The sequence below is a fragment of the Ixodes scapularis genome, unplaced genomic scaffold, assembly GCF_016920785.2.
Source record: "Ixodes scapularis isolate PalLabHiFi unplaced genomic scaffold, ASM1692078v2 PGA_scaffold5__190_contigs__length_132052651, whole genome shotgun sequence".
NCBI classification, from domain to species: Eukaryota; Metazoa; Arthropoda; class Arachnida; order Ixodida; family Ixodidae; genus Ixodes; species Ixodes scapularis.
Genome location: NW_024609880.1, coordinates 336,276 through 358,100, shown reverse-complemented (window position 1 = coordinate 358,100; position 21,825 = coordinate 336,276). Strand labels below are relative to the sequence as shown.

The following is a 21,825-nucleotide window of genomic DNA, read 5'->3' as shown; positions in this document are numbered from 1 at the left end:
TGTATAACTCCGCTGCGCCGCCGGTCGGCCGCGACGCCCGCGCTCGCCGAGTATTTCGTTTGCTACGGGTGTATCAACGATATCGTCTGCTACAGGTCTAAAAAGTGCCCTTTCACGTTTTGAAACTTAGTCACAGGGGATGTCAGTACGTAGGCTGGCCGCTGGCATCTGTGTCCGAGCTTTTCACCTGTTCGGCATAGTTTCGAGTTGTAAGTACACGTTGCAAGGTCCCCGATGTCCCGGCCGTTGATGTTTCCTTGTATTGTTTGGATATACCAGGGCTCAAGGCGCACTCCTTTCCACCAGCTTCTCGGCGTTCATTGTGATCGGCAGGTAAAAGAGTGCCCTGATTTCGCCGCGTATCTGAATTGTAGTGGCCCGGACGCTTTGCTTGTTTACAACGCATTCGTGGTACGACGCGGCCGGAGTCTCCTGCCGAATTTGAAAGTAGACATTCATCATGATTTCTCGCGCCTGACGCCTAAACGTGCCTTTGCGAAAGGGCGTTTTGAAGCGACTCGGTGAAGAAAGCAGCGAAGCACATGATTCGGCGATTATGGGAACGAAATCGCACAGAAAAACCGAGCGCTGCAGATGTGTTGCCAGCGGATATACATGTTTTCACCAAACCACGTGCATTTACATCTATTAATAGAAACATAAACTTCAGAGATTTGATTCCTTTAGTTGCAAATCATTCTTAGCAATACACATCTGGAACATTGTGCAGGTTTTACGCACAAAACAGTTATTTTAAAAGAAATTTTGTGAACTACTTTGTGATGCGTAGGAATGCTCATCTCGAAGTTGCGAACCGTCCCTCAGCCTTTGGCTGCGCTCGGACGGAAGCTGAAACGGAGTATAGAGCTATCACTTTTACTTCTTTGCAAATTGTGGGCAATAATGCATCCTGTTTTATCTAGGTCTTGGTCCTTCTATGATCCGTGGGAGAATATAACGTCTCTTTCTTACATTATGCATGCATTCTGATCTGTTATGCTTGAGTACGGGGAGCTTTGGGGCGTTTTCGGATGGGTTGCACACACGACACACTCATGCGCTCTCCAGGCTTCTCAGCAATATCACAGGTTTGAATATATCCAGGAGTGGAAGGTGTGAGGAGTCTACTTTATTGAGAACCTTTGATGGGTTCTGCTTCTTTCGAAGGTGCGTGTAGAGTATTGAGATTTTAGTGTACTTAGATTCCAAGGTTTTAATAACGCTGTGCCAACGTGACTAGAACACTCAGTTGGGAAACTCGCCTTTCAAACCCGGGCCGCTGGCGTCCACCAAGGCCAAACTGAATACTGTAGCAGCACTCCCATTTAGCGAAAAGTAAAAACGTGCAAGTTGGTTTCCATAGCTACGGCGTAATTGCACTGAGCTACTGCGTAATTGCACTGCGAGATGGCGCCACCGGCCTTTGCGCGACTCGACCTGAACCAATAAGTGCAGCTGTGCAGTTCCCGAAGGAGCCGCTGCGGGAAAATGGCGGCGGTGCGATCGCCATATTTCCTGCAGCCAATAATTTCAGTGAGGTTTTGGCAGTTATTTTATTATATGTGTACTTTAAATGCAATAAGCATTATTATTATTATTATTATTATTATTATTATTATTATTATTATTATTATTATTATTTCTTTTATTTTTAATATTATTAGTTCGGTTCTCGAGTTCGGATCGAAGCCACTTTTTCAAAGAAGGCTCTGTGGCAGTTTCCCAACCGAGTTGTTCTAGTAACGTTGTTAGTGCTGACTGAAGTGATTGCGAGAATAGCAGGTGCCCGCTACGCCATCTATTGTTTGCTTTGCGATGTGGCGACGTCATGCCCCTGCTGCGCTATCCATTGGTGCGTTATGATCCGCCAAGTAACGTCGTGAGATCACGTGGGGAGCTACGCTTCATCAATCCAAAATCAACTGCGAGATCAAAGAAAAAAAAGAAAATAATCCCACTTGACTAAGAGCATCAAAAACAGCAGTTCACTAGCGGATAGTCACGGGGAATTTTTGCTTTTTTAATATCCCGAACGTTTTCTTGAGAGGTCAATATATTTTATATGAGGCTACCTTGGTAAAAACGATAGAATGGGATGTTCCTCACCACGCTCTACAAAGTGTGTTGGAAGGTTTGTGCAGCAATTGATATATAAAAAAAAAACGCTCGCCAGTTAAGTTGTGGTAATTAACTCGTTGGACACGTAGCAAAAGTGAAATAAGGGTTACTGAGCATTCAAGCTGCCAAACGGTCATTGTGGAAAAAAGAAACCTTGACATGTAGGGACAAACATTTGAGCAAACACAACACCGTCTCAGACGACGGTGTTGTGCTTGTCCCAAGCTTTGTCCGTAGACTTAAAGCCAGGGTCACACTGTTCATTCTTCGTACACGAGACAGTCTGCAAGCACGAGTCACAGCAATTCTCGTGGTTCGAATCCCGCGTGCCAAGTTTTCTCCTCGAGCACGTTGCCATGCGGCATTCGAAGTAGTGATGTCGGGGTGACTCGCTTTCGAATCTGTATGCAAACTGTCTTTTGTATGACGTATTATGCAGTGTGACCCCAAATTAAGGTTTTTATTTTCACTGCGTTTCTCAAGAGGACTGAACAATACTACGTTGGTATGACAGACGTAGCGCGTACACCAGCATTTATTTGTTTCTAAATTCTGGGCAAAAGGTAGCTGAAACACCCGGCTTTTTCGCAGCTACGTCTGGGTGGCGTGCAACCAGACTTGTTACTGTACTCATTACAAGTAATCAAATTACAATTGTATTCGATTACTTTCTGAATTAATATTAGAATAATTAGATTACTTTTACTATAAAGCGATCGCGAGAGTAAATGAATTACTTTTAAAGTACTAAGATTAATTATAACCGCCACTTTTCACCCCTGCCGTTTCTAAGAGTGCCCTTTATTTGTGTTATAACAAGGAATCTTTGAACCAAGTCACCGTAAGCCGGATGGTTTACCAAAGCTTCGTAGATAAAAAATAAGGAGTTTATATTGCAGTGATTCTGGTCCAATGATAAACAGTACGGGAGGCGTTCTTGAACCGGCAGAAAAATCAAACGTTCTAAAAATCTCAAGCAATCAAAAAAGTAACGATTACCGCCCCAAGTAATGCCCGCTTACTTTTGTTCTCATGTAAACAAGTAACCTAATTGAATACTTTTAACCTAGAGTAATATTGTAATTGCGATCGTTTACTTCTTTCGAGTAGCGTACAAGACAACGTGCAACCATTGAAAGGCGCACTGCGCAGCACTATGAGAGAGAACACGAGAGTGGCACTGATGTTTAACGCTTACGTTTGAGTACAATAGAAACCTCAATATTCTCACCCATCGTAGTTTTGATGACAGTTCTCAGACTTTTGAAGAAAAACAGGAAAACCGTCCATTGCTTTTCGCTACAATGGTGTATGCGTGTGAAAAAGCGACAGACCGATGGTAGAAAATTTTACTCCACACTTTACCCTACGGACACGTTTTATAATACTACAATCAGTCAATGACACCAAAAATACATTTAATCGGGTGGTAAAACACGAGATTTTCAGTTCTTTTATTTCTTCTTCAATATTCTTTTATTTTTTATTTTGTTTTACTAAATGTGACTACTTTCAATCGAGTAGATATCTGGTGTTTCTTCTGGTGGCCCCGACGTTTTTCTGCAAACCAATGAAACAGGGTCGTTAAGGAACACAGCAGTTTTACTCTTAATAGCAACACTGACTTCTTCGATTAGTGAGCTATTTCTTCACAGTTTTTGCAGGCCTCAAATACCTTCATTTTATCTTCCATCACCCTAACAATTGTCTTCTTTTTCTCTGTACCGTCTTTTTATTGTTTTACGGACTTTGACCTGCGAAAACAATAAAAAGCCATGCGAAACAAAAACAAAGAGTTGCACTCGATTGACCAAGCTGACAGAGACAGCGGGGTAAATGCGTTGTAAGTGTGTTGGGCGCATGCTATGTGCGTCTGTGTGACGTCATAAGGTCACATGACTGTGACGTCACATGCAATCATGGTGTCACATAACGTCATGGCGTCACGCTACGTCCGCGAGTCATGTGACCTCGTAACTTTACGTGATACCATGGCGTCACGCGACCTAGTAGTGTAATGATGACGTCATGTCACGTGACGGTGATGCTATGGTGTCACGTGACGTCACAGCCCTTCGTGACGGTTCTTCATGACACTTCATGACAATCCTCTCACAGAGTTCGACTGATAAAACATACTCTGTGTTAAAGCAATCAGCAGGGCGTTAGGGGAAGAAGGCAATTCTGCCATTTCGCATGTACCGCGCGGCTGAACGTGTTACTTGGATCTGTGGGGTCTCAGTAACTGAAACAGCTCACAGTCGCGATAAACACGGCACTTGCTTCATACACAAAAAAAAGACAAAATTACGTATACTTTATAAATGCGAAAGATCCGGCGATTGGGGAAAGGAGGGGGGGGGGGGGTGCATGGTGGCAGGGAGGACTGATATAATTTGATGAAAAACACCACTATATCGGTCCATTTTTGATAAGACTTAAATCACGTTTGAAGCGCGGGAATGCACTCAGAGTTCCACACGTGAAACAGGTGTTGCGCAACGCTGCAGGTGCTAACATACAGGTAATTTTTTCATCTGCGATTTCTGAATGCCAGCGTTTCACCTGTTGAGCGAATGGAAATTTTAGCGCATCACCAAGCTTTACAAGTACTTAGACGTTTTTGTACTAAACATTAGTTGATTGGTTTTAGAAGATGCTCACCAAGTTTGGAATTCAATCGTTATGTTCATTTTCCCTAATCAAAAAGTTAATTAACATATCTCAGTATTTATTCGACTTATTGTGCAAACTATGCACCTATTTAATGTCCTCTTTGCCGTAAAACTCACCTGCATAAGTCGCACTAGTTTATATTTAACGACTTTTTTTAATAAATCAGTTTGAATTAAAATTATACGCGCTATACCGCACAAAGCAGGCGTACCTCTTATCCTCCTTGGTGAAGGTGTCTTCGAGCACCTTCTGGAAAGACTCTGGAAGGAACACGACCAAGCACGCGCTGATGAGGGCAAGGACGGCAGCAAGCACGTTGGGAACCCAGGGTAGCGTGGCGTCTCCCTGAAAAATTATACAAGCTTGATCAAGCTCGCGAAAACGGTGCAGCATAAAAACCTGTTGAACGCAAACTACAACCCCCAGAACCACCTCATGGAAACGGACGTCACGTGACTTGTGGTCACAGGTCGTGGACACGTTACTTGAATTTCTCGCTGGATGGTTTCATTTAGAATTCGACAAAATTTTCCGGGGACTTGCGCGGGGATGGGAAGGGAGGATCCTCAGATGTTCTTGAATTATATACGGCAGCCCAATACTTGTGACGAAAAAAGGTGTCTTTAAAAAAATAAAACGAAACAGTTTCATAGAAATAGAAACCCGAAAGACAAAATGTCAAATATGCAAAGAAACTCAATATTTGTTTTCTCGCAAATTTGAACATAGTTTCAAGACAGTTTACTTTACGCAGACGGCTAATATATTTTTACAATACAAGGAATGCGATAAACCATTTATATAAATAAAACAGCGATATTGAAGTTTTATTGTTATTTTCGGGTAAAATAGCAAACTTGCTCCCTGGAGCAAATTCGCCTCCAATTTGAATTATTCTAGTAAACTAACCATTCAAGATAATGACATCAAGACAAGTTTCAGTGCATAGCTATAAATACAGACTATTCGGTAATGCGCGTTTTGTATTAGTACTCTTTGCAAAACATGATATATTCTTCTCCAAACGCTTTAAAATCTAAGATTTTGAAATATTTGAAGTCGATTTTCTTAAAAACGACATTTTCTTATTTCCTTCTCACTTTTTACTTGATGGCCCGCACGGTATAAATATACTGGATACAAGTTTTTGGTATATTACCTTTCTGCATTATTGTAAAAAAAACAGTTGAATAATCCACTTTTAGGTTTGTCTATCAACCCTGGGTTTAAATATGCTGACTTGACCGCAATGGTACTGGCGGCCTCAATAATAACGGATTTTTGGAAGCTCCTCTACCGTGAGTTTTTTGCTGTTATATATGTTCATACCAACTCCTGGAATGTCTGAGGGACGTTACGGATGTCTAAAAGAAAGCATTCATGTTAACAGTAATGTCACCTGCAGAATGAGAGCGTGCGATACACAGATTATGTTTCAACATCTCGGAGGCAAGTTTTTTTACCGGATAAAACGCTGAAGAAGAGGGCGATTAGTTGAACTTGCATGTACACTCTAAAAAAAAAGCGTGCCAACTAGCACCTTTTAGGGTTCTTTCGCTTGTCCAATGGGCGGCACCCTTAAAGGTGCAGAAAAGAACCCACAAAAAGGGTTCTTTCTAATGAACCCTATTTCGGGGTTCTTTTCGGATCGTTTATTGGTTCTTCTTAATGAACTTTATTTTTGGTTCTTTTCAGAACGCTTCTGGGTTCTATTTAACGAACCCTATTTAGGGGTTCTTCTAGGATCCTTTTTTGGGTCTTCCTAATGAACCCTATTTCGGGTTCTTTCCCGAACCCTTTTTGGTGCTCTTGATGAACCCCATTTCGGGTTCTTTCCAGAACCCTTTCTGGTGCTCTTAATGAACCCTATTTCGGGTTCGTTCCAGAACCCTTTTTGGTGCTCTTAATATACCCTATTTCAGGGTTCTTTTCGTATCCTTCATTGGTTCTTCTTAATGAACCCGATTTGGGTTCTTTCCAGAACCCTTCTTCGTGCTCTTAATGAACCTTATTTCGAGGTTCGTTACGGATCCTTCTGTGGTTTTTCTTTATGAACCCTATTTCATGTTTTATTCGGAACCCTCCTTGGTTCTTTCAATAAATCCCGAGTTCTTTAGATTATGTTAGCGTTATTTTAGTAAACCATATTTGGTACTTCTAACCCTCTTTTATGACAAATGAGTTTTTTTTTTACATTCCTAGTTAGTTTTTAGTAAATCGTATTTTGTATTTCTTGCTCCACAAGGTGCATTTTTTTCTACCAACCAAAGTGTCTTTAGATTGTTCATTAATCGCTAGCACTGGGCCTTTTCGATAGGTTGACAAACATCAGTCTGGCCAGAGTCAACACACTTCATTCCTGTACGTAATTAACTAGGTGACAGGCAGAACAGTAAACATCATGTCCAATCATATACTTTATTGGAGTAGCGAAAATTGATTCTTCTGTTTGCAGTAAAAAACCTAACAAAATTCGAAACAGTTTCAAGACGAGACGGGTATCACTGCCAGCAATGTGCACACAGCTTCTACTGTCGTTCTGATGTCGCTCACTGTCAGGACACCGTCCAAAAAGATGTCAAATTCATTTTCCTGGAGATGGATGAGTGGCATCAGTGTCCGGACTTCCTACATCAAGAAAACAAGAATATGAACACATGTATTTTCCTCTGTATTATTATGCTGCGAGTTGCTCATTCGCCGCGCTTTCAGATCAATTATAATTATATAGGTTTCACTAAGCATTTTATTTCTCGTTTAGCCTTACTCTCTAAAACATACCCGCAGATGTGATTTCCTTCAAAACATTTAGTGGGTCAATCAGTGCGATCTAGAGAGCGCAACCAGCGGATGACGAAGCGTCCCATTCGAAGCCCCCTTCGCTACAGCAATGTGTAAAAGCGAAAAATGGTACGCAGCATCAAGCGTTCCCTTTCCATCCAAGAAGTAGTAAAGGAAGAAAATCGGAAGTCAATGAATTACAATATATGTGCAGTACACACGTAAAACAATGCCCAACGTGCCACAGCATTTTCTCTGCTTTTAAAAGTGCCCGTGCGTCCACTTCCCTTGAGAATACTCGAGGGGCCGATCAATGCAATCTACGAAGAAAACTCGGCCAATGGAGAAGCTGAAAATATGTTTGACTTAAAAATGAAGTCTGTAACGTGACACTGAGCATGAAGTCAGTGCGTGAACCGTCATGCTCAGTGACATCTCTTGCTTCATGCATATGTCTAAACATGCTTTGGCCTTTTTATTCGCCGAGTTCTCTTCGTGGATTGGTGTGATTGGCTTCTCGAGTGTTCTGGGGGAAGTAGATGCACAGGAATTTTAAGCATGTTTCAAGAAACGTTGGTTCTACCCATATTTAATCCTTCTTGCCCTACAGTCAGTAACAGGTTAAGAAAAAATCTACGAGCTGGAGAGGAGGAAGCGGACAGAAGCTTGTAGGGGAGAGGAGAAACCTTCTCTCCATTTCAAGTGTCCATCGGCTTTCTTCTTTTAGATTTTTCTTAACCTGTCATTGAATTTAGTCGCTTATATTTCCTCTAAATTATTTTTAGAAAATAAAGCAAGGATTTGTTTTATATTACTAGCTCGTATATTGAAAATATAACCCTGACAAGCTTGCATTGCCATCTGTGACAATGCACTATACTCGGGGGTGACTTGGGCAACTTTTTTGGCAATGTAGTCCAAGTTAAAAACGCCCGCGCATCTTAAGCGCCAATCAAGGCTATGCACACGCACTCTTCACTTCAGAAACGCCGCAGAAAGTTGTTTCTGAGTATAAGTTAACCCTGTTTTAAACGAATGGCCCCGATAAGCGGTCATCAGTTCGTAATGAGGTAGTAAGTTAACCCAGCATATTTATGGTGGACGAAGGTAAACCTCTGCGTCGTCGCAGTCTGAAACTTGTGATAGATTACAAAAACACCAACTAAAGTATACCTTCAAGCAGCTCTTCGAGGTTCAGAGTGACGTTCTTTTCCTATGAGGAACACCTGTGTAGAAGCTGTAAATGCCTCCACCTTGGCTCCCATGTCCTCCGGATGTCTTTGCCGAACGGCAGTTTAACGTCTTGTAGTAACTGAAAAATAAACAACGAATGGACAGTGTTGCTGGTTTACAAAAGTACATTTATGCGCTATGGATTTGTACACACGGATTGTTTACACACACACACACACACACACACACACACACACACACACATATATATATATATATATATATATATATATATATATTAACTAAATGACCACTTACTGTCACTATAGTGGAGAAAGGCTTGGCGTCAATTAAAATAATTTCGATTTACGTTTTCTTTTATATTGACTAGTTAATCAATTTATATGTCGCGCTAATCTCGAGGCAAGATATTGTGTCCAGAAAAGGCCTAGAGCAACCGATTTTTTTCTTTGACAAGTTTTTACTACGTCTTATAAGGCTTAGTACATAACAACTTGTCATTGTGCCTCATACAGAACTAAGGCATGGCTAACATTTAAAATAAAATATATGTACATATCTGTACAATAACAAGTTCAAATATCAACTTGCCGTTGTGCTCATACACAAGAAAAGCATGGAAGACATTTAAAATAAAATATTTGTACGTTATTATTTAAACTTCAAAACCACTCTAGATAATAATCATATAAAACACTCAAGTAGCCATGAGAGACAATTGTGTTATAAACACACAAAAATAATTAAATGAATATTCTTTTTACTTTTTTGTGTATAAGACTTTTCGTAACTCTAAATCCAACCAATATGCCAGTTAAACTCACTTGATTCAGAGTAAAATAATAGTTAATTAATCGGAATGCTAACTAATTGATTGTCTAGCCTTATTACGAGGTAAAATTATTTAATTTAGCACGTATCAAAAGCCCCTATCTCATTCACAGGCGATAAAACCGGTAGTAAGAAACTTTTGAAGTCCTGATGACGTGTAAAAATCTCGAAACTTTAAGACTAGATATAAAGAAGATAATATTGAGTTACCATTCCGGGAATCGTCATTGCCGGAAATTCCTCAAGGACTGTGAGGGCTCCAGCATCGCTGAGGATCCATTCTTGGCAAGACTGAAACGTCCACATCATGCGGTCTTGTATCAAGTCGAAGTTCAGGGGCGCTTTAGTTATCTCTTCGTTCATGAGCAAAACATGACGGCGAGCACTCACGGCGTCTTCACATTTGTGAGTATCAACGAATCCCTAAAACAAAAACAATTTGTTACGTTGATGCGCCGTTTATGCATGTGAGCTATTTACATAATAGTTGCTGCACTGAATATAGGACCAAGTAAAACAGTTATTTTTATCAAACATACACCCAGATTTGTGCAAACACAAAATGCACAAAAAGTTCGTGCCTGTCGATTTCCGCACAACACTCCGAGAGCCAATCGTTGCAACCTGCGAAGTCCGCTCAGCGAATGACGACGCGGAACCTACGTTTAGACCAAGAAATGCAATCTGCGCTGTTACATTAAGCAAAGCAAGCGGGACGTTTTGCATTCCCTGATGTCGCAGACAGCATCTTTGGGTCTAACCAAATGTTCGGCATCCTCATTAGTTGAGCGGTGCCGTAAACTGCAGTGATTGGCTCTCAGAGTGCCATGTCCCTGGCCAGTCAAAAAACAAAAACGTTTACAGCACCTATTCGTTTACGTTTATTGGGGCCATAAATACGGATACATTAGCTAATTAAAGCCCGGTAACATAAGTTTTTACATTTACGAAGAGATATCATTGCTCATTTCATTCGCGCTGTAAATTCGAAGTTCTGTTCTTGATATCTTTCTGGCAGAAAGCTTGAACTCAGTATTTTGTCATATTATATAAAGTCAGTATTGTAGTAATGAAATCAGTGTTCGCTTCAAAACCGTTTTTTTCTTGTGTAGTTCAACATACAAGACTGTCAAAATAATGTTTTTTTTTTTGCAACGTGCTTGTTTGGACAACTCCAAGTTAAAATAGCATAAAAACAAATTTCAAACGACAAGTAGCATAATTAATAAAAAGCCGCCCCCTGTCCTACTTATTCTGCCTATACATCAAACAATTTCCGGCCATATTGAGCACTACTGTACTTATAGCAATTTTCAAGATAAATTATAAATATTGCCTGATTAGAAGAAGTTTTACCTTGAAATGATGAACAGGCCGATTGCAGTTCGTTTTCAAAAAGCCACCAGCAGACGTCTCCAATCGTCCATGTGCTCACGTCCGCTGACATGTTGCAAGTGATGGCTAAGAGGAAAGGGAGGAAGGTACTTCCTTCTAGAGCTTCAAACCCAAAGGGAGAGGAGGTCAAACATTGTTCCGATCCGCCACTCGTACGAGCGAGTGTGGCACTCCCTCGAGCAACGAAACTAGATCCTGTTGGCTCTAGTGACCTTCAGCGACCCATTCCTGTTCACCGCTAAGCTGACAGCGCGGTGGAAGCTACGAGCTTGCCGGACCAATAAGTCGCCTGGTTTTTATCACCTGACACCTTTCTCTGCGGTTGTGATCACATGGTGCAAGGCAGAAGGTTCACTGCTCAAACGAGCATGACGTTCCCAACGAACTCTCAGCTTATAGTGGTGAGCAGATTAGCCCCGGAAACGTCGCTCTTGAACATATTACGGCTTATCTTCTGGGGTGCCGTTGAGCTGCCTGAACCATGGTTCGCTAGCGAAGATAATATGCAGATGTCATCGCGATCACATCACCAAGCATGTCCGTCAGCCGCCGGTTCACTCTCTTGCCAAAAATAAACACAAAATAAACAAGAGCGAAATTCTCGATTCGGCGTGACACCTTCCGGCAACGGAAACAATCAACACACTGTGTTGAGCAACGCGTGTTGGCCTATTTGGTGGCTGAGCGACTTTTGTGCCGGCAGTACGACAACGCACCTAGATTCGATGATTCAGTGTCCGGTCAGTGACGTGTTTTTTATAGGAATTTATCAAAATAGAGGGCCTGGAAACAATATTCAATGATAATCGAGCCTATTTTGGAACTCGAAGGAGAAGTTGTAACAAATCAATCAGAGAGAGCGAATTGATGTCGCTGACAAAGAATTTTTCTTCCAATCGGAGCCACCTCTGAACCGTCGATTGCCATTTCTGAACAAATATTAGCTCAGTTAAGCGCCACGTCACGCAAATGCTGGGCGTGCAGGCGGCGCTTATCCCTTTTACACTAGAAATGGGAATCGAAAACATAGAACCAGCCCAAAAACCGGAAAAATGGCCCCGGACAAAATTGTTAGAATAGTAAACTCGGACAAAATGGTTCAAATAAATTTTTTCGTATTTTTTCTTGCTCCTTATTTTTATTAGCTTTAATTGGTACAATCCCAACATATAAAAAGATAAATATTCGTATAATGCAATACATTTTTTTTGTGAAATAAACATTTCATTACACAAAGAAACTAGTTATAAATGTGTGCTACGTTTGGCTTCACTCAAAACGTCTTCCTGTTGCTCTGTGTTCAACAGAGCTACAAGAGGGAACTCCTTTAAAGTAAAACATTAAGTTCACAAAATGTAACTGTACCGCATCAATTTAAAGCTTCGAGCGGGAGATCGGAAAGAGTTGTATCAAGCAGTAAAATAGATTGTTGGTCTAGTTGGTTGAACGGCATAATGAAAAAGAGTGCAAAATAAACGGTACAAGGTCGAAGAAAAACACACACGAGACAGGTGCCTGCCCTGTGTGTGTGTTTCTCCAACATTGTCGCGTCTATATTGAGCTTCTTTTTTTTATAGTCTCTACAAAAGTTGCATTATAAGAGCATTGAATGTACTTAACAGAACTTCAGAGTAGCACCTTATTAAAAGATGAGTGTCTAAAAATCACTTGGGGCCATTCTCTCCGGGATTGCACTTGGAACCATTTTGTCCGGGGCCGTTTCGTCCAGGGCCATTTCGTCCGAGGCCATTTTGTTCTGCATCCTACCATGCCATATTGCTCGCGAAAACTACGAGAACAGCAACGACCACGTTTCTGTGTTTTTTTTTTTTTTTTTCCTCATGCCATCACATTCTCCTAACTCTTGGTGGGCGACCTCAAAGTAGCGAGCGGGGTTCAACGGCGGACGGAGCACTCATTTTTTACACTGCGTTATTACACATAAATTTGAACGCACAACATATCGAAGTTTAGTTTTGCTTCACTCAAAACGCACTTATAGAATATGCCTATGGGATTATTTCGGGGTATCCTTCTAGACATAACTGCTCCTTGAAATCGAAAAACCACCATTTACAGGCTGATTTATTTTTGAAGATAAAGATGACTGCAACACATCACTTGAACCTTCCGCGCAGCAGGATTTTTGATGCCCCTCGCGGATGGGTCCCAACTCTATTTTTGCGGCTTGACGCGTGCCGCGAAACAATCAGAGGCGCCGTATTGGGAGACGGGTGGTGTCATGACTCATGACCACAAGCTAGGACAACTGCATTCTATACTAAAACAAAAAAACGTTCCTCTGTTCTATTTTTTTTCATTCATACGCGCAGTTATACGTATGTTGTTTAAACACGAAAGCAAGTTAAAAAATAGCTTTTGTTACTAAAAAAACACGACGCCGCTTAATCACCGTATCACTCATTCATCGCAACATGCACTTTTTTGTGTGTGTTGCTCATTCATCGAAGTTTTGCACCTTTGAAAATTTGTATGCATTTTTGGGGGGTTGGGGGGAAATAAAATACACAATCGATTTCCGGAGGTACAGATTTCTTCAAATAAACTTTAATTCAATGACCCGTTTGGTTTATAAAAATGAGTACCAAAGAGTAGCTTTATACTAACATTTCTTACTAAATAAAACACGGCGAGCAGTTACGCTTGCCAACGAACGCAAGTGTTCAAACCGCTGAAGCAGGTGGCCCGGGTGTCAAAGGCATCGAAGCCTGTTTCATCTGTGGTCCGAGGCGAAGATTATCTCGGCTTGGTAAATAACACAACGCAACTTGGTAAATAACTACGACATTCCACCTCTCTAAGCTTTCAAGGACTTGACAGCTAGCACGGGCAGCTTTGTTTCCACAGAATGGCGCACCCAATTTCTCGCGTGCAAAGCCTTTCGAGCCTGGTCATTGTGTCCCTCTATCCGGTAGAAGACTTAAGTGACCTCCTTTTTCCAAAGATCGCTTTATCTCTTTCCTGGCTGCAAAAAGAACCCTTTTCGCTCTTCCCAAGCCGGAAACTAGCTCTGCATTTCTTTTTTTACTTTGCGAGGGGTGATTTTGGTTGAGAAAGCACGCTTCTAAAGGATCTTTCCCGAAATCGGTTCTTTTTTAGCGAAAAGAACCCTTTTTTGCTCATTTGGCTCCTTTTTTTCTGAGAGTGTACACTTATATTTGATATGATAGCCCGCTGTATCGGACAAAAAGAACCTCATAAATATTATTACAAAATCATTTATAGATGGAAAACAAACACTGATCAACAATTGTTTATTGTATTCTGATTTTGCCTTAATAGTCCATGGATAGATGGGTAGGAATACCTTGAAGCTTCCGATGTCCCATAGAGCCCGCAGCTGACTTTCCACTAAGAAAGTTGACTATTTGGTTGTCATTTTTTCACATAGTTGAACGAACCAGAAATGAAATATATATTGCTTTAATATTCTTAGACTCCGACACTAGTCGACACTATTTCATTTGCAGCGAAATTTCTGTGCTCATCACAGCCACGTATATCTGCTCTGAACAGTAAAAACACAGCCGCCGAGAGCGGCTGTGTGGTCTTCTTGTAAAGGCCCGTTCACAAACTTGCGATTTCTTAGGACCAAGTGCCTTCAAATCTATTCAAATCTCTTACGACGAAAGGACACACTCGCACCACCAATCGGGCAGCAGTGGAACAGTGAGCGATCCCGTATATTTTCAACTTCTTTCGCGCATCATTCTTTCTTTCTTGGGTTGAAAGATTTCTTTCAATTTTATAAACAAATGTTTTTCATAAGTACGTACACCTAACCTCGCAAATACTGCCAAACCTTCGCTCTAGTTCAATGCAGTTCCAGGGTCATCGCATAGATGGCGGCAGCATGTCACTGTATTCTCCCGTGTTCTCCCGTCATATGAGATTTTAAGAGGTTTTAAGGCGCTTGGTTCTAAGAACTCGCTTGCGGTTCAACGAGGTGACGAAAACGCCTCTGTCTTTTGACCAATGCCAGGGGTAACGATGATTGTCACAGAACTCGCCATCCGATAAGTTTTCTTGACCTCCTGCCGCCGATCGAGGCTGTATACCAGTGCACCGTACCCAACCATTCTCTCACACCGAAGGACCGCCAGTTTGACACTCGTCCGTGCGCTAAACTTGTCTGGCTCCGTTGAGGGAAGGTTGTCTACATGAGGAGACGAACAGAGCCGACCTTGGACATTCTCATGCCGATCCTGTTCACGGGTGCAGTCCTATTTACAAAGGGGTTGCAATCTATCCGCAGGTATAACCGCTGTGATACTGACAGTTGCCGGCAAGACTACTGTCTCGGGACCAGAGAGGATATCTTTGAGAAAGAGAGATAGAGAGAGAGTGAGAGAGTAACAAACTATGGAAAAGATACTAATGTAGACCCACTGACGTGGGACTTGTGCTAATTATATTTTAGGGAGAGGGGATGGAAGTGAAAAATCAAGGAACATTTTGTGGGCGATAACCTCTTTAAGTTTTTCTATCTGACTTTGAAGTTACCACCTTAATTAATGTTTGCTGGCATCCTTTAGGCATTGATCTTATTATAGTCCTTCTTTCCCTATTCCTTACTAGCGCTGCCTTTAAATGAATAGACATGCACGCGCTCTTTTTTGGTGATGCTTTTCAGTTATTACAATTTTCGGAATCGTCGAAACTAATACAATAAAGAGTAAATATAGAGAGAGTGCGATACTAAAGAAATATAAGGCCACACTTTGTGAGGTTACCCCACGTTCGTTTGAACTTAGAAGCAATGCTCACTGGTATTTCATACATCCACTTTTTCAGACATTGCTGCAATATTTTGCGAAACCGTCCCCGGTCTACGCCACAACAGAGCACCCTCTGGAGAAATACTGGATAACCTACGAAACAATAACAAGCCATGCAGACAGTCCTCCATGTCATACGTGACCGCGTTCAGACTATCCGCGTTGCCTGCTCACCCCACAAATCATAAAATATCGTAGTTACAAAAGTCACAGGTCAGAAAGCTGACGATATAGAAACCTTATGCAGTTCCATATAAATGGAAATTCCATCCCTCGGAAGGAATCCATCAACGATTTTGCTTGGCTTCCATCTTTATGAGCCCTACTGATGATGTATGAGCCCTACTGATGAGGATGAAGTGTTTCCAGTTTTTAGGAACTTGAAAAACTCCAGGAGTCAAGATGTAGACGATATTAACATCAAAGTGATTAAGCATACTCTCGACATAGTGTTACCGGTGTTAACGTATATATTTAACCTATCGTTTTCTTCTGGTGTTTTTTCTAAAGGTATGCAGTGTGCTAATGTTGTCGTTTTGTTTAAAGGCGGGGACAAGAATACGTTTAATAACTACATCCATTTTCTCTGTCATCCATTTTTCTAAAGGTCTTGAGAAAATCATTCATAAAAGACTTCATATTTACCTAGAAAATTTTCTATTATTTCTATAGTCAGTACGGTTTCCGAAAACATCGCTCAGCTGAATCAGCACTGTAAGTACAAAAACAACACATTGCAGAACGTTTTCAGGATAAAAACTCATGCTGGTGACTTCTCCAAAGCGTTCGATTTAATTAATCATAAAATTTCGTTCATGAAGCTAGAAAATTGCGGTACACGTGGAACTGCTCTAGACCTATCTATGTCATACCTACAGTGTTGTACACAGTTCTTTAATAATGACTATATTTCAACCATTCAGAAATTAGAACTCGTGTACCTCAGGGTAGTGTGCACCGGCCACCCTTCTTTATAATCTTCACAAATGACATTGAAAATTGCCTACCGCATGCAAACTTTGTGTTTTATGCCGATGATACGACTATCTTTACTAAAGGCGGCACAGCAGAAGATATAGAAAGGAAAGCAATAGGAGTTATTTCAAAATTGAATTGTGGACCAAAGTAAATGAACCAGAAATGAACTCTGGAAAGACGAAATGTGTGCTATTTTTGACCTCTAAATAGACACATATCGTATTCGTTTCAAATAACCTTAGGCTCATGAACACTAGAGGTGCTGAAGTCGATAAAAACCCTGGGTGTACTTTTTACTGAATCATTTTATGGAATGAGCACGTTGAATATGTCCATACAAAAAAAATTGTTAATCTATTGGTCTCCTTTTTAGAAACCGTTATGTCTTTCCAACAAGTGTAAAATTACTTCTATATTACTCTTTGGTTTCCACTAACTTACGCATATTCTTTCTTTCTTCTTCATTCTTTCTTTTCCCGATTGACCGGGAGGTGGCAGAGACTAAATGAGTAAAGGTGTAAAGCGGAGAGAAACCTGACGAGGTCTCTGTCCGCTTTACATTTCTAACACAGCAGTGTTGGGAACATAAATATTTGAACACGAAAACTATAAAGAAGAAACTATAAAATCCTATACAACTTAGAAACAAAAAATACAGGATGAATTAATTATCCCATGATAGTTTTTTCAGCAAAGAATACTAAAAACTAATAAGTCAGAAACATATTTTAACAATTCAAAAGCGAAATATGGACATCATGTAATAAGTAGACAGTACACACTTATCAGAACACAATGTCACTGCCCCCCAGAAGTGTCTTTTCCTTTTTTATTTCTTAATTGGAGTATATTGCAGTTGAAATTTATTATATCTTCTGTATTATTCAAAATTTTGGCGACATGGAAGCTTGTTCATTGTTTTCCGTAATTGGTACATATTTTTGGAGGTAGTCTGGTTCTATTACCCCAAGTGTGTGATATGTTCTGTTTTCTGGCGGAATAGCGAAGAGTTTTTTATGTGTATTATCTCTAACAATTTAAAATAAAAAAAAATTGATTCACTTTCAGTAGGCCATATTTGCTGAATAGCGGTTCAGTGGGGAGATCTTGAGGCTTACCTTTATAATTTTCAAATAGTCGCAGAATTTTCTTTGTAAGATGATCAACCTATTATAATTGGTTGCCGATGTCCTGCCCCAGACTAAAATGCAATAACACAGTTTGGAGTAAAATAAAGCGTAATATATATATTTTTTTAGCCACAAAGGTATGAAATTTCTTATTTTATAAATACATCTGATGGCTCGGGATAGCTCAGAGCTCAGCTTATTTATGTGCGTGTTTCAACTTAACTCCCGTTTGAACCACACACCAAGAAATGTTCGTTCTGTAACCTCCTCTATAACTCTATTTTCGAAATATATTGTCACCTTAGTGTTGTCGCACCTATTAAAGGAAGTGAAAATTATATATATATTTTTTTACTTTTTGTTCCGATTTATTATTTTGAAGCCACGTCGATAGATTGTCAAGATAATTATTTGTCATGGATTCTAAGGCCGCTTTAGACGCAAGCAAAAAACGGGTTAGTATCATCTGTGTACATGACAAGCTCAAGGGATCCCAAAGTATTTGTGATATCATTCACATGAATAAGAAATAAGAGGAGGCCCAAAATAGACCCTTGCGGAACACCGTACTTTATTTTAACTGTATTAGAAAAATTGTTGTTAATATAAACATACTGCATGCGATTTTGGAGGTAGTTTTTTTATTGAAGTCAAAGCAACCCCACCTTTGAAGCTTAGTTAGAAATATGTCATGTTGGATCGTATCCATGGATTTTTTAAAATCTAGGAATAAGCTTAAGGTGTATAATCTATTTTCAATATTCTATATAATTTTATCCTTTACTTCTACAAGTGTCTGCTCTGCAGATTTAGATTTTTGGAAGCCATATTGACATTTGTTTATTACATTGTGCATGTAAAAATATGTCTAGTCTAGAATTTATAACCCCTTCAAATATTTTTTTTGAAAATTGGCAAAATAGAGATTGGTCTATAATTCTGTAGGTGTTCCCCGTCACCCCTGTAAATTGGAGTAATTCTTGCAGTTTTCACTTCGTTAGGAAATATTCCAGTTTCTAGAGTACGATTTATTACATGCGACAAGATCTAAGATATTCGTTGGGAGACTTATTCGCCAGGCCTTGGCTTGAAGTCCTCTACGCCTGCTGCGGCATTATTTTAATTTTAATTATAAGCCCTTCTACTTCATACGGCGTAGTTGGTAATAGTATTATCGTGTTTGATAAGGAAGTCATTGCGTCTGTGACACAGAATTGCGAAGTGTCTTCGTGTTCTGGTGGTGAACCAACGTCAACAAAATGCATATTCATTAGATTCGCCATTTCTTGTGCACTCCCTTTCCTGCCGTCGACAGCGACACCTTCCGTTCCTTGCACACGTATTTTCCTATCAGTAATTTCGTTCACAGTTTCCGATATCTTTCTTGGGTCATTGTATATCCTTGAGTATATATTTTGATAATATTCGGATTTTGCCTTTTTAAGATCGGAGTTCCATTCATTTGTTGTTTTTTCTTAAATTCGATGAGAAGATTTTGGTTCCTACAATTTCGAAAGTTATGGTAGATTCTATCTTTTATATTAATACGCCTGTATAAGTCATATGCAATCCAAGGTTTTCGGACATTATTTTGACGACTATTTACTTAAATAAGCAGAAAAGCAACGTCATAACAAAGCTTAAATTTTTTTTGAAAAAGTGCATTCTCAAAATTGGGGTCATGTTCCGAAAGGACATTCTCCCAGTTGGTTTGCTCGAGCAGGACAGAAAAAGTTTTCATTGATTCTTAATTTATGCATCGCTAAAAGTGACTATCGCGTTTTTGTGTATTTTTGCCATGAAAGATAGATGTCAGAGAGAAAACTGGCATGTGGTCGCCTATATCTTGTGTAAATACGCAAGATGTGGCTTCCGTAGTGTTGAAATAGTTATACATACATCTATTGAACTAGAAGTTTCTAAAGTCACTCGAGTGGGCAGTATTACAGCGTTAGTAGATCCCCAAGCAGATAAGAGATTGTTCATCTCAATTATGTAACTATTACATTTTAGTAGGTCGATGTTTGTATCACCTATAATTCAAAAATAGTTTGGAGGTCGATCCAAGAAAAATAATAATTCTTCCAAAAAAAAATTTCCTGATTACCAATGGGGGTCTATAAATAACAGTAATAATAACAGTTTTTGCATCTAAAACAAGGCTTTCAACGTCAGCTGCGATCACAAAGAAACTTTCAACAACACACCAAAAAATATTTTGTTTTAAACAGATAGCAACACCCCCTCCTTTTTTAAAATTTTCTCTGCCTAAACTGGCACATTTATTATCTTTAAAGCAGGGTGTCGAACCGGAACCGAACCGAACCGAACCGAAAACCGGAACCGAACCGGTATTTTTTCCGGAACTGAACCCGAACCCGAACCGTTATATTTTTATCGCGATGAACCCGAACCAGAACTGAACCGGAAAAAAATAACGGTTACCGGCTCATGTCAGAACGGTTCGGCCACGCGCTGTTGACAATGAATGTGCTATCAATGCCATTTGTTTTTTAAGTGCCGTCAACTGACACACACCTCGCTTACATATTTTTCTTCTCCACTCAGTCTTAGGAATATAAACGCTGCATCCATGAATCTTGACAAACGCTGCATCCCTGAATCTTGACATAGGAACCAGTATTGCGCTGGTCGCGGCTCGCACAGAAGAAAAATAATTAAAAAGCTGTGCAAAAAAAAAAAAAAAAATCGCGTCACGGGATTTTATTTTCTTACAATCTCGTAAATCCTAAATGCTGCTGTGTGCTCATTTCAAAACACGTTTCTAGAACGCGCGAGTTCTTGAAGCTTGCTTCCATCGGAATGAGAAAAGAAAAGGCTGTGGAGTTTCATAATAATACATCCGGTTTCGTATAGGCACTTGGAAGCTAACATATTTCTGAGACAGCGAACTCTTCTATTTTAATATTTATCCTACTACGTCCTTCTGGCGTTGCGTTCGGTAAAGTGTTTTTCATATTCCGTATCTTGTTTAATGAAAACTTCTTTAAGGGTCTAATTTGAGTTACCGAAGGCTAGTTCAAATAAAGAAAGCTGTATTTTCTCCCCACTGTTCCTTCAATTGCTTACACGCCGAGGTGGCGGGATAGTTAGCGAGTTCTACTTGTAAGTGGGTTTGTAAGGAGGTCGCGGATTTTACAGCTACTGCGTCGGACCCAATTAGATGAAGTCTGAATGCGTAAACGTCGGTGAGGTAACCTTTGATTGCACATAAAGAAACCATTCCTGGTAAAAATCCCTGAGCCTTACACTACGATGAATCCCGTTTCGTATGTGCTGATTTCAGATGTTTTATTTGTAATTTATTTTGATGTTGTAATTTGTCATTTATAATTTCCGAACCGGTTTGCGAACCGGTTCAGCGCCCCGAACCGGTTCGCGAACCGGTTCGCGGATCGAATTAATCGATTCGGAACTGAACCGGAACAAAATAAATTTACCTAAACATGAACCGTAACCGCACCCGTATTTTTTTCGGTTCGACACACTGCTTTAAAGTAAGGTGGCTCAGCATGTTCGGGAATCCAGGTCTCATAGAAAATGCGTCAAAGCGCATGCTCAAAGATTTAAAAAAAAATGTCCAGGTCGTCACGTTTGTTATTTATACTGCTGTTGTTAACGTGGATTGCAGAAAAAACTACTCTCAAAGTTACGGAAAGTGAGGTTAAATGATGAGTCGCATCATATCTACATTCTATCGGATGTTTCATTTATTAAAAATATAATTTGTACTTGAAATAACATCTACGGAAAAACCGAGATTACCCCGTCATTTATTTCTACGTCGTCGCGGTCAGCAATCCAGATAATAGGTGAGGTTTCATTTTTTTCGTGCCTATACCCTTCCTCCCGATGACCAAACAATTTTCCATCATACGGCACGTTTTCGAGCGATCGCTACT

General features: G+C 40.2%; 1 protein-coding gene across 2 annotated transcripts in view; it reads right to left on the bottom strand.

Moving 5' to 3' along the window:
* Window positions 1–3,535: 3,535 nt before the first annotated feature.
* The window catches only part of LOC8028480 (solute carrier family 22 member 8), a 101,226-nt gene continuing 82,936 nt past the window's right edge, over window positions 3,536–21,825 (bottom strand). For both annotated transcript variants that reach the window (XM_040214937.3, XM_040214936.3), the window contains 2 exons: window positions 5,006–5,139; window positions 3,536–3,678 (listed from right to left, as the gene is read on the bottom strand). In XM_040214937.3, coding sequence (XP_040070871.2) covers window positions 3,615–3,678; window positions 5,006–5,139 — 198 coding nt within the window. In that variant the 3' untranslated portion in view covers window positions 3,536–3,614. The remainder of the gene's footprint in view (window positions 3,679–5,005; window positions 5,140–21,825) is intronic.